This window comes from Chelonia mydas, chromosome 1 (genome assembly GCF_015237465.2).
Source record: "Chelonia mydas isolate rCheMyd1 chromosome 1, rCheMyd1.pri.v2, whole genome shotgun sequence".
In the NCBI taxonomy this organism is placed as follows: Eukaryota; Metazoa; Chordata; order Testudines; family Cheloniidae; genus Chelonia; species Chelonia mydas.
In genome coordinates, this window is record NC_057849.1 from 116,028,025 (window position 1) to 116,041,819 (window position 13,795).

Sequence of the window (13,795 nt, forward strand, 5' to 3'; positions counted from 1 at the left end):
GAACTGAAAAAGAGAGGAGGCAGACTCTCTCTCCTTCTCCAGTTACTGAGAAATGAGAGGTTCCATCACCCATCTTTCCTTTAAGACAACCTGTAGGGCACCTGGGATCAGTCCCTGTTGCTTACTTGGAAGGGCCATGGACTGAGAGAGATAGGAGATAACAGAATACAGGAGGGAAGGAGTTTATTTACATGAGCTTCCTCCCTCCAAGCAGCTCCACAAATCCACAGCATGCAGGAGTGTTTTTAGATCCATCACAACAAGCTGATCTTTTCTCTACATACATTGGTCGTCGAGGAGCCAAGTAAAATGATCTATGGTCTCTGTGACTCAAGAACCCTATATACTTTTGTTGGATAGGCCCCTCATCATTGCCTTTGTGAGACTGTTATTTTAACTGGGATTAACAGGGTGAAGAAAAAATGTTGTACACTGTTAACTGATTTTTTCAAATACACAAACTACTACAATGTTGGGGTATAGTATTAGTGAATCAGTCTTTCAGCCAAATTTATCTTTTGTGCAATTTCACTGAATAAAGAAATGCAGCTGTTAGTATGGGTGTTGATATTATTTGAGTAATTTTCTAAAATTCAAAAGAAAATCTGTATAATCTTGCTTTGAACAGGTTGAATTCTTACTTTACACTGAGGTCTTCAGATGAAAATCACTGTATATAGTAAAAAGAACACAAGTTTGTGGCACCTTAGAGACTAACAAATTTATCTGAGCATAAGCTTTCGTGGGTTTCAGCCCACTTCATCGGATGCATAGAATGGAACATATGTAAGAAGATATAGATTATATATATATATGTATACATACATACATACTGAGAACATGAAAAGGTGAAAGTAACGATACCAACTGTAAGAGGCTAATTAATTAATTAAGATGAGCTATTATCAGCAGGAAAAAATAAACTTCTAGTGATAATCCAGATGGCCCATTTAGACAGTTAACAAGGTGTGAGGATACTTAACATGGGGAAATAGATTCAATACGTGTAATGACCCAGCCACTCCCAGTCTCTATTCAAACCCAAGTTAAAGGTATCTAGTTTGCATATTAATTCAATGTGATATATGCCATCATGTGCCAGCAATGCCCCTCTGCCATGTATATTGGCCAAACCGGACAGTCTCTACGCAAAAGAATAAATGGACACAAATCTGACATCAGGAATCATTACATTCAAAAACCGGTAGGAGAACACTTCAACCTCTCTGGCCACTCAGTAACAGACTTAAAGGTGGCAATTTTGCAACAGAAAAGCTTCAAAAACAGACTCCAACAAGAAACTGCTGAGCTTGAATTAATATGCAAACTAGATACCATAGACTTGGGTTTGGATAGAGACTGGGAGTGGCTGGGTCATTACACATATTGAATCTATTTCCCCATGTTAAGTATCCTCACACCTTCTTGTCAACTGTCTAAATGGGCCATCTTGATTATCTCTACAAAAGTTTTTTTCTCCTGCTGATAATAGCTCATCTTAATTAATTAGCCTCTTACAGTTGGTATGGCTACTGCCACCTTTTCATGTTCACTATATATATATATCTTCCTTCTATATGTTCCATTCTGTGCATCCAATGAAGTGAGCTGTAGCCCACGAAAGCTTATGCTCAAATAAATTTGTTAGTCTCTAAGGTGCCACAAGTACTCCTGTTCTTTTTGCGGATACAGACTAACACGGCTGCTACTCTGAAACTTATATATAGTAAGCACTTCATATTGTTGTTCATTGTTTTTAACTCAGATAACACCTACCTAAGAAGCTGGGGCCAGAAATGTTCAAAAGCCCAAACCTGCACTCCCCTGTCACGCAGAACTCCCTTTGACGTCAGTGGAAGCTTTGCCTTAATAAGGACTGCAGGATCAGGCCTCAAATGAAATTCTGCTTCCTAAGGGTTGAATACTGGCAAATTTGAATACCTGCAAGGTACTTGGTTTTTGAAAAGGTTGTACTGTATATTTTTAGGGGAAATGTGGATATTAGGGGCCTGATTCTCAGCAGTTTTTTCATTTCAGTAATTGCAGTTGTTAAAATCAACTAAGCTATGCCAATTTACAGCAGCTGAGAACCTGGCCCTTGTGCTTGAGAGAAACAGGAAAGATTAAACTGATTATTATCACTTTGAGACCAATCAGATTGAGGGCTGAGTATTACAGATCTTATTCAAGCAAAATTTCCACTGACTTTAATGGAAGTCAAAAAAATTCAGTGGCAATATACAGTGTAATGGAGACTTTCTAGTCTTTATTGTAAAAACAACATAATTTTTAAAACAATAACTTGTATGACTAATCTTTGTGCTCTGCATTACTCTTCCTGAAATTGTTGGAAATACAACCAGCATGTTTCAATTAGAAAAGAACTGTTGTTTGATTGGGATATTTAGTTGGACATATTACATTGCAGAAACACTGAGGAAATACAATATGTAAATAAGAAAATGGCTTTTTTTTTTAAAGGCTTATTAGTGTACCTGAAAATGTAGCACATGATCACTAAAATATGAGAAATAGAAAAAAAATTCTTTGTAACTGAAGAGGAAGCAATATAGATGTTGGTCTGATGAACAGGATGGAGTTACTGAACGGGTAAAGAATGCTCTCGGGCCATACAGAAATAATAAAACAACTTTTTCTGTTACCATAAATTGAAGAAACTTTCACTAGAAGTATAAATGCCATATGGATTTATCTAACGTAAAGCCTCTAATTTAAAATCTTTTTCTGTTTTGGATGAGAAAACCAGAAATAGACAAAATGCCAGAAGTAGAATCTGCAGACTTTTTCCACAAGGCCAGTGAAGAAGATACATCTAGTTAGAACAGAAACAATATCCTGCCCCCTAATTGATAGCTTTGCAAAAACAAAGGTTATGAATAATGAGATGCAATATCTGTCAACTCCTGCAACTGGAAAATGAATTCCAATTCGTCTGTACAATACAAGAGATAATGTTAAATATCACAAGTCAGACTCATGAGAGTATTCCCACTTCAGTCATTGGAACTACTGTGCAAGCAAGCCTTGAACGGTCAAGCCATTTGTTGTATTTGACTAAAGTCATATAACCCAGCAATGTTAAGTTTCATTGAGTTTGATTCAGAGGCTCTACAGCACTTGTTGATTAAGACAGCCAAAGTGAGAGCTTCATTCTGAAAAGAAGCTCTCAATGTAAAAAGTTGCTTGGAGTCTCAAAGTGTGAATTAAGAGAAAATATGGTGAACAGTTCATCAACTGCAAAATATCAAAATTAAATCAAACCCAATACGATTGTGTCAAAAACTTTTTCTGCAAAAATTTATTTTCAAGTGATCAATTTCAATTTTCCTCCCAGTGATTCCACTTACCCAGGGAGGTCCAGTTTTTTTAAAGAAAGGAACATAAAAATATGAAGTTTAAATAATGAAGTACATGCTTTCTTAAAATAGAATAAATCATAGTGTGACAAAGTTCCTCCTCTACCTTGGTGGGTCCTGCGCTTATTGGCAGATTTTGCTTGCCTCAGAGTTTCACGGCAGCCCTCAATTTGGCCACTTTCATGGCTCAAATCTGCCGTTCACTTAGATAAGCTCATCACTGGCCAACATGGGGGAAAAAAAGAGTAAGAACAATCCCCGCAGTTTCTGCTGATCCGCCATGTGGGTCGGGGACCAGCTCAGAGACCTTCACCTCTGGTGGAAGCTTCTGTGTTGGGTCAGGAGTTGGGAGCTTTGGGTGGAACCTGGGCCCGCCCTCTACCCCGGGTTCCAGCCCAGGGCCCTGTGGACTGCAGCTGTCACAATAGTGACAGACCTGTAAGAGCGACTGCCAAATTAGAACCTAAATTTGTCGAAAAAGTATTTTCTAACTCCAAGCTTTATTTTGTATATTTTATTTTTAACTTGATTGAATGTTAATTACAGAGCACCCAAGAACCTGTACTGTTGTTCAATAGACTGAACAATCTGACAGCCCTCTGAAAAAGAGATGTCTATTTGTTCAATAGAATCAGTGTCCAATACACTGTTTCGCTATCACCATTGGGGAGTGTGGTTAATGTTGCTTATTAAATAACACAAAAACAGCATGAACAAGAAATACAAAACTCAAGAGTGCTTTTAGATACAGTACACCTAGGTATAATGCCCTTCATTACCGTACTGTAAAAAAAAAGGGGGGGGGGGAGATGTTGCATATTTATGGACAATTTTTATCCAGGGTTGAGCCCAAGGGGCTCTGGGGCTGACAGCTGGGAGCCCGGAGCCCCGCTTCTGCAGGGGGCTGACAGCTGGGAGCTCTTCCGCCAGGGGTTGAAACCGCAGAGATCACCAAAGATGACCAACTTGTAGCCTTAATTATTATTAATTAGTTAATTAAGCTAACGCCTCTATCCAACGCAACGTCATTAACTTACTCCCGCAGTTTATGGTTCATTCTGATTGTCCTTTTGCTATAATGAACCCCTGGCTATAACGAACAAAAGGCCTGGATCCTGACAGGTTCGTTATAGCGAGGGTGGATTTTATTTTGTTTTTCCCCAACTGCTTATACAACAACACTCTAACATGAAAAAGTATGAGAGTCTGCTGTTTTATAATATCAGGATGGATAAAAATCAATTATTTTAAAATATCGGTTTTTTTAATCAGATATTTTTATTTAAATTAAATATAGGGGTTTTTTAAATAAATCTATTTAAACTTAAATTTGAAATTGACAATTTATGTTAAAGTCTTAACTATTAAAATAATGTAAATTAAAAACAACAAATACTGAGCAGTACCTCTGTCAAGTTTTAAATACTGCAGAATCAAACCACTGAACTGGTTGAAGTCACTGACTAAGCCCCTATAACCAGAATTGGTTGGCATTCTAAACTAGCTTTTGACAGTGGTAGCCTTTTCTGCAGGAATAGGGAGAATATTTTTTTCATTTCAGTTTATTCAGCTAGTTCAGTTTAATGACTAGTTCATTTAAAGTTAAGAAACCAAGTGGGAGTTGAAAAAAGCAGGAGAGCTTGTTTTTCTCTTCCAGTGTATGAAGAAAAACTAGATGTGATGGGATGAGATCTACTGGTTTTAAAATCTTGAAGGAGATGGTGACCAGAAGCAAATCAGGTCAATTCATTAACTACAGATATTTCCTTTGTGTAATAAATGAGTTTTGAATGTAGAATATGTTTTGATAAACTTTTTTTCTTATGTACCCAGCATATTTAAGTTTGATTTAAAAAAATTAATATTGTGTTTTTGTGCATTTTTGATTGAATTTGAATTTCCATTCACATAGACGTGACACAAATCACAAGTAAAAGATTAGTCATATTCTGGTAAATAAGAAATGCATATTTCACTATTTTCTAACATACTAAAAAAATCTAAAAGTTAAGAATCTGAATAAATGTTAGTTAAGCTACATAATTGCTTCATTAAATGTTTATAGATGTAGTATATCCTCCTGGTTAGCAAAAAGAAGCATCAAATTTAGAATAAAGGATATAGTTAGTTACAATGCAACCTGTTTTAATTAACCAGTGAGAATCAACCTTTCTTTAGAAAAATAAAAAGCACAAGTACAACACATGATTAAAACTGATCACTTAAATCAAGGTTTCCTGTTTGTTGATTTAAATCATGATTAAAATTGGTGATTTAAATCTTTTTGATTTCAATCAATCCACCCAATATAATATAGTCGTGTGTGTGTGTGTGCGCGCGCATTTGCTAGTTTGAAAAACTGCCAACTTTGGTGTCTGTGCCAGAAAACAGAGCAGTGGTAGCACCTGATTAAAAATAGTGAGGGACTGTTTATTTAAAAAATCAGGGTGAATTCATCTAAAAGCTAGCAAATATCATCAGAATGACTTTAATTTTAAAAAATTACTATTTCGCCATCAAGAAGCTGGCAACAATATAAAGTCTTTAGATAAAAAAGGTAAATTTTGTTCATTACGATAAAAATAGTCTAGTATTTAAAAATATACTTGGTCGCCACATAGGCTACAGTGCATGGGCCTTGCCTAAACTGATTGCTGCAGAAGATGTGCATCTTTGGAGCCACATTGGCTCACATGTTTTGGGACTTATATAATAACAACTTGTCAAAAATTATTTCCCAGAACTACATTTGGGATATATCCCTTCATCTCAGAAACTCTCCAGCTTATGGAAAGCTTGGTTCTCTAGAACAGTGCTTGTAGCCCAATGACTCATATTGCTCAGATGGAAGAGCAGACTGCTTCTGGGGATAGAAGCTTGGCACAGCGACTTGGCTGACCTGGCAGCTAAAAAGCAGGTAACATTTCAAAGAGGGACCTCACACAAATTTGAAAAGATTTGGTATAACTTTTTAGAAATCTTTGATTAATTCCTAGTGTATAGAAACCAAGCGGTCACTCTCTGTTCCCTTCCTGCCCCCTTCCTTCCTTTCCTTTCCCCCAACAAAGTCAACTGGGCTCCAGGCAGGCCCAGCAGTCCACAGTGAATCACAGAGCAGGACCAAAGTCTTATACTATGAATAAATATTGTGACATAGAAGATAATAACATGATACCAGCAAGACTAATACCTCTAAAAGAAAATGAGTACTTGTGGCACCTTAGAGACTAACCAATTTATTTGAGCATAAGCTTTCGTGAGCTACAGCTCACTTCATCGAATGCGTTCAGTGGAAAATACAGTGAGGAGATTTATATACACACAGAACATGAAAAAATGGGTGTTATCATACACACTGCAAGGAGAGCGATCACCCAAGATGTTATCACACCACCAGCGGGGGGGGGGGGGGGGGAAGAGAAGAGGGAGAAAACCTCCTGCAGTGACAATCAAGGTGGGCCACCCCCAGCAGCCAACAGGAACGTCCGAGGAGCAGTGGGGGGCGGGGGAAACAAACATGGGGTTGGAATTGATTTGCAAACTGGATACAATTAACTTGGGCTTGAGTGGAGACTGGGAGTGCATGTGTCATTGCACGGGGTGAAACTGTTTCCCCACGTTTGTTTCCCCCGTTTTATTTTTTAAAACTTAATTAAGCTGTCTCATAACAAATCTTTTAAAAGGGTACTGTCAGCTTGAATTGACTTCCACAGAACTACTTGTGTGAGAGAACTTATTCACAAAAATAAGTATATGAAGGATCTAACCCTAATTGTATAATAAACAATTTTTTATAAAACCTAGGGCCAACAGGAAAACAAAATTGAAATACAGAAACTGCTATGTTTACACAAATAAATATTCCTCTGCAGAATCTGAAACTCAAACATTGCAGCACTAGAAACCTGAAAGTGAAACTAACTATAAACAAAAGTAAAACCAAATTCATTAAAATTCTACATTGTCCAGGATGAGATGAGAGAAATACAGAAAGTAAACATAGAAAATTCATAGTGACAAATACATTGGATTTTAAAAATTCTTTCACTTTTAATAATTATAGTAATAATATGGGTAATTGGTATGTAGATTGAAAATTATATGTTTAAACAAATATTTATTTACCTGACAGTAGCCTCTTCAAATCTTTACACTCATCATATAAAACCCTACATGAAAAGAATATTAAGGTTGCCAAGTCAAGCGCTCAAAAGTTAGGAAATACCTCAATTAAGGCTGCCCACGTAACCTTAATTTAGCCCCCTTGTGATATATCCTTTAATTACATCACCACATACTATTTTTCCATAGGATTTTGCAAGTTTAATGTTCTTTTAATGTACTTTTATGTAATTTCCTAAGATTTTTAAAAACTTAAAGAATTGAAAAAAACAAAAATTCCATCATGAAGCATAGTGAGCCCCACATGGGTCATCAGCAGGGTTGGGACCACAGCAAAGTTCTCTATCACTAGAGTTAACAGAGTAACTGGTAGCAATAGAAGGTTATCATCTTCTATGCAGCCCTGCCAGTAGAAGAGGATGAAGATATACACTTTGCCAGTAGCTTTCACAACAGATTGCTATCAAAGAAATGTTACGACTCCAGAATAATGGGTTCAATTCCAGGTTCTGGAGGGGCATGTGCTCTAATCATTACAGATCCTTCTGTACCTGTCCTCCCCAGCTTCTGCCCCTGTCTCTTTCCCGGCTGCTATCCACTCGGGTTCCTTCCCCTCCCCGACTCCCAACCTTGCCTCTGTTCTGCTACTCCCAACCCATTTTCATTCCTGCCTTTCCCCATTCCCAGTTCTTGCCCTTCTCCACCTCTTGTTCCCATTCTCCTCCCATCTTCTGACCCCCTCAACTCCTGTCCTGTCCCACACTTCTGCTCCTGACCCCTGCATGCCCAAATCCTCCCTCCCTGCATCCTTTTCTCCTCTCCCCACTACTTATCACTCCTCTGCATTTGAGCATAGCTGTTTCCTCCATCTCTTCCCCTGCGCCAGCAGGGGAGCACTAACAGCACATAAGAGACAGCCGTCCTCCTCTCAGTTCTGGTGCTCAGCACCATTGCAGCCACTGGAAATGAGGAGGAGCAACCACAGAGAAGACGCCTGCTCAACCCCTGCAGTCTTAGGTTGGACGATGCTCAGTCACTCTGTGGAGATGGCACATGCACAGAGTGGAGCTGTGAGGAGATGGAGCATGCTCAGCGCAGAGTCTTCAGAAAATTTAGCAGCTGAACTCTAACAAGTCTCCACTGAGCATGTGCAAATTGAGGTTTTTTAAAAGCTTATAACTTGGCCAAATTTGCATACATTTTCACAGAAGCAACAAAGGTACATCCCTGCCACCGGGGTGACATCCCTGCCAAATTTCAATTCCCTGCTCAAAGTCATGGAGGCATTAGAGCTTCCCAAAGAAATGGTTGTACGATTTTTGTTTTTTTAACATGGACAAAATAATATATTTTTCCCTAATATCATTCTCAGAAGTGACTGGACTATTTTAGCTCAAAATTAAAAATAAATAAATAAAAAAATCAGCCATAGGCAGACACCAACATGGAAAATTTCAGCCCAAAACATTTAGTTTTCATAAAGTTAAGCAGTTGATAACAGAGGTTTATAATGGCAAGTGTTGGGCAACCTTAACTATAGAGGTCACTCCTTGCACTACTTTTAATTAAGTTACAGAAAAACTTGTTGAAAATTTTACTGAAAAGAAGATGAAATCATAGCTCTGTATCTTAAAATACAAGAACAGACAAACAGTGTTAGTGTTAGGTTCATGAAATATATTATTGGCCCCAAACCCTCACACATGCAGGTTACTCATGGGTACTCACATGAGTAACAAACTGGACACCATTAAATTAGGCTTGAATAAGGACTGGGAGTGGATGACAGGTTTCAGAGTAACAGCCGTGTTAGTCTGTATTCGCAAAAAGAAAAGGAGTACTTGTGGCACCTTAGAGACTAACCAATGAAGTGAGCTGTAGCTCACGAAAGCTTATGCTCAAATAAATTGGTTAGTCTCTAAGGTGCCACAAGTACTCCTTTTCTTTTTGGGAGTGGATGAGTCATTACACAAACTAAAAACTATTTCCCCATGCTAATTTTTCCCCTACTTTTACTCACACCTTCTTGTCAACTGTTTGAAATGGGCCATCCTGATTATCAGTATAAGTTTTTTTTTCTCCTGCTGATAATAGCCCACCTTAATTGACGAGTCTCATTAGAGTTGGTATGGCAACACCCATTTTTTCATGTTCTCTGTGTATATATATATATATATCTCCCTACTGGATTTTCCACTGCATGCATCCGATGAAGTGGGTTTTAGCCCACGAAAGTTTATGCCCTAATAAATTTGTTAGTCTCTGAGGTGCCACAAGTACTCCTTGTTCTTATTACTCCTAAATGCACTCTGGTTGTTTGGGCCCTTTGTTAGGCAGCCAATAGGTGTCAGAAACAGACACAGATCAATGGATGAGCTGATTGCACATGAAACTACAATCACTAATTATTTAATCTAACTAAACAAACATCACTATGGGATACAAATTAGCATTTCATACATGAGTGAAGGCGACAATTTTCCACTTCAAGGTACAGCCACAGTGGACACTAGTTGAATTTGTACACTTAAAGTTCATTTTATGCATGCCCACACTAAGGGGTTTTATAGTCTTTCTCGAGATTTAGTACCATAAAAAGATTAAAGTTCCTCTGCTGGCTATAATATTTATAACAGCTAATTATTTCTAAATCACTGGAGTGAAAGGAAGATATCATCCTGTACGCAGCTAAGGAATATCAAGTTTTTGGATTAGCATCCTCACTAATTGCTAAATCACTCCAGTGCCCTGACAGGAAAAGAGCATTACACAGCTCTTTAGGAAACAAATTCCATGTTGTTAGAAGTCTATTTAGCAACTTTTTTTCTGGTCTGCAAACTAAAAGAAAACTAGAAGAAAACTGACAAATGGTTTAAATTAAAAGAAGCTCTTGGCAAATGACAACCTTGTGGCCCACTCCAGGAACCCTTCCTCAGCCAAAACTCTCACTGACCTTAATGGGAGCTTTGCTTGAATAAGGACTGCGGGTTCAATGCCCAGATCACTGTTCAGTCCTGTATGAATGCAGCCACAAAAGAAGATGACAAATTGCAGCCATATGATAATTTTTGAGGCAATGGGACTATCAGTGCTTCCCCAACTCACTGTCCATGTTCAAGCCAAATACTCAAAAATTAAAACGAACACCTTTGTGTGTGTGTGTGTGTGTTTTCTGAATGGAGAGTAGCTGACAACCCAAGTTCTCGCTGACACCTCCTACTGCCAGAGGTGATGTCCATTAAAATGCAAACCACTTGCTATACAGCGCCCTGGCATGGGTGAGTAACCCAGAATACACAACCTCCGCCCCGCTAGCCAGGAAGGGAAGCTCGTGCCTGAGGCTGTGTACATGTGCCTCTGACGGAGGGCCACAGGCTCTCCAACCCCGCCGCACACAGCATGAAACCCTGGCTTGGGCGGCTTGGGGCAGAGCCCTGAGGGCTCAGTCTCCGTTCCCTTTTGGTCGGGCGGGGGCAACCGGCCATGCCCAGGCAGAGTGGAGCTGTGCGGGCGTCCACACGCGTGTGCCCGTGCGTCTGCCTGCCCCTAAGGGCGCGGAAAATGCGAAGAGTGTGAGGGGCTGATCCAGCGATGTGTGTGTCAGAGTGCGCGCACACACACACACAGGCTGAAGCCGGTTCCCCTGGCTCGCTGGCTGTCCCCGTCCCCCCCCCCCAGCGTGGAGCGGCGGGCTGCGCCTTACCTGGGGCGCTGGGGGCGGCGGGCCGGCTTAGCCCAGCCGCTGCTGCTGCTGCTGTCCGCTGTGGCGACCCGAGCGCGGGAGCCGCGGCCGCCCTGACACTGGCGGCTGGGTTTGTGGTGCCTCCCGGTGCCGCTGCGGCGGCGGCGGCTCCACGCGCGCAGGAGGCCAGGCTCCGGAGCCGGCAAACTCGTCCTCGCACACGACAAGCCCGGGGGTCTGGCCGCCGCCGCCTTCCTGCTGCTGCTGCTGCTGCTGCCGCTGCCCCCGCTGTATCTCATGGTGCAAGGGGACGCCGCATGCCGAGCTCCCGCTTCCCCGCCGCACCGCACAGAGACACGCGGCAGCGCGGGCTCTACCGGAACCGCCAACCAGCCGGCACCCCGGGCTGCTGCGGGGCGAGGAGGAGGAAGTCGTGGGGCAGGGGGGCTGCTGGCTGGGGCCCGTCCTGGGGCATTAAGTTAAATGTACCGCGGGGAGAGGCAGGGAGGCTGCAATCCCGGGACTTCTCCTTAAAGTTGGTGCCCCGGGGGCGAGAAGGGAGCATCCTCCCAGCAAATCCTGCATCGCCCCCCACCCCCGCTCAGCAGAGCTTTTGGGGCGCAGCCCTGCCTGCGCCCGGTGATCATCGGGGTGCTAGCGCCTGGTTGCCGAATTAGCGGGAGGGGGGAGGCGGCGGCTGCTGCTTCTATAATCGGGCTCTCTTGCAAGGAAAACGTAGCTGGGCTGTAAAATTGGTCTGGGCTGAAAAGGGAGCCGGTGATCGCTTCCCGTCTCCCCCCTTTTGAAGAGCGGGTGGTTTTGCTTTTGGGAGGAAAAGGGTGGGGAAGAGAAAGCTGCAGAGAGAAGGAGAGGAGCGCTCCCTCCCCTGCCTCCCCTTTGCACAAGTGCAGGAAATGTTCCACTGACCTACATATTTTTCCAAACATACGTGACCTTTTTTCTCTCTCCCTCCCACCCCCTTTCTGTGGGAGGAGACAGGCGAGGATCCAAGAAAAGGAGACGCTGTAGCGAGAGAAAGCACAGAAGAAGAAAAAACAGGGAGGGTTTCTTCACAATGCCGAGAGCAAATATCAACTTGGCTATATTTATACATATGCACAGCACAGTGAACGACAGAGCATACAGCGGCAGTTGATCTTTGCTAATTCTGCGGTGTTCCTGATCCTAAGGAACGATCGCAGTTTAACCTGGCCAGAAAATGTAGAGTGTGGGTTTAAACTCTCTATCTATGCCTCTCTCCTGCTATAGTGCCCAGGTTAGAGAGGGTAGCATCGCTGTACCCTACAACCCTCTGCTATATGCACACTTTACAAACAATGATAATTTGAACCTTTCATCTGATGATCCCCTTTATAAATATTAATTATTTAAACCTCATAACACCAAGGAGAGATGTAAATATCACTCCTCCCCTTTTATAATTGAGGAAGCTGAAGCACAAAGACAACTCCAAGACCATCCTTCTCACCCCTTATAGGAAGTGAGGATCCTCAGGTTTAGCCAACTAAAACCCAACAAGCTACTTATGGCAGAAGTGTTAAATACCATATTTTCACTAACAGCCCAGTCTTCAAAGGCACAACTCTTAAACTGAAGAGTAACCTCACAAACCTCTGATCCACAACTAGGAGAAATATTCCGATCCCATGAAAAGGCATAGCAGCACAAAACATTGTATCGTTGCCTCCTCCCTGTCTAAATCTTGATGGCTATCTCCCAGTACAGAGATTAATTGACTGTCCCATGACCTCTGGATAACAGGGCATGGTCCATAATGGGGACTATGGGCCCTGCCCCCATTTAAGTTAATAGGGGCTTTGCTATAGATTTCAGTGGGAACAGTATCAGGCCATAGAACTCCATTACCTAAAGCAAGGTTCTCAGCTATTACAGGCATAAACAGTAACTCCTTATTTGGTTATGCAACTCCACACCGTCAATTAGAGCAAAACCTTTACAGAGAGCTCTTTTTTGTAAAGTAGGTCATTCTCTTTATTTCCCACTTGTATTATTTTTGTCTAATACTCCTTCTGAAAAGTGGCCAGTGAGATATAAGGAAATGTGTTAGATCCTAGGAGAAGCTGTTTATTTTTAGGCTTGCTCCTGATTTGCTGCACTTTCTGATGCTGAGTATGATATATTTGAAATGTTAGTTTGAATTGCCAAACTATGGAAAATTTTGCACTCTTTAGTCAGGCACTTTTGTACTCTCCCTTCTAGCACAGACATGACTAACGTTAAAAGGGTGAAGCAGTGTATTTATAATCAGATTAAATACAAAGCTTGAAAAAGCTCCTCCCTTCCTTTGGATGGAACCCAGCATTTTTCCCCCCTTTGGAAATTGTCAAACAATGGTTAAATGATCCTCTGGCAAACTAAAAGTGTGTGAGGGAATAAAGCATCACATGAGGAGTGGAGCAGAAGACATTTTTTGTTTCTGATGTATTTTCCCCTGTGTTGCACAATAAGGTATCGCATAAAGTCTTCAGGCCTTGTAAGGTCATGAAAAAAGAGATGTCCTATGATTGCATACCACATGACTTGGTATCCCAGTCCTTTTGCACAAATACCCAAATCCCTCCAGAACATGGCC

The 13,795-nt window shown here is 41.3% G+C and overlaps 1 protein-coding gene across 2 annotated transcripts in view; it reads right to left on the reverse strand.

The window, feature by feature from the left end:
* The window catches only part of NPAS2 (neuronal PAS domain protein 2), a 174,959-nt gene extending 162,867 nt beyond the window's left edge, over window positions 1–12,092 (reverse strand). For both annotated transcript variants that reach the window (XM_007068965.4, XM_043536900.1), the window contains exon 1: window positions 11,203–12,092. In XM_007068965.4, coding sequence (XP_007069027.3) covers window positions 11,203–11,480 — 278 coding nt within the window. In that variant the 5' untranslated portion in view covers window positions 11,481–12,092. The remainder of the gene's footprint in view (window positions 1–11,202) is intronic.
* Between the last annotated feature and the right edge of the window lie 1,703 nt (window positions 12,093–13,795).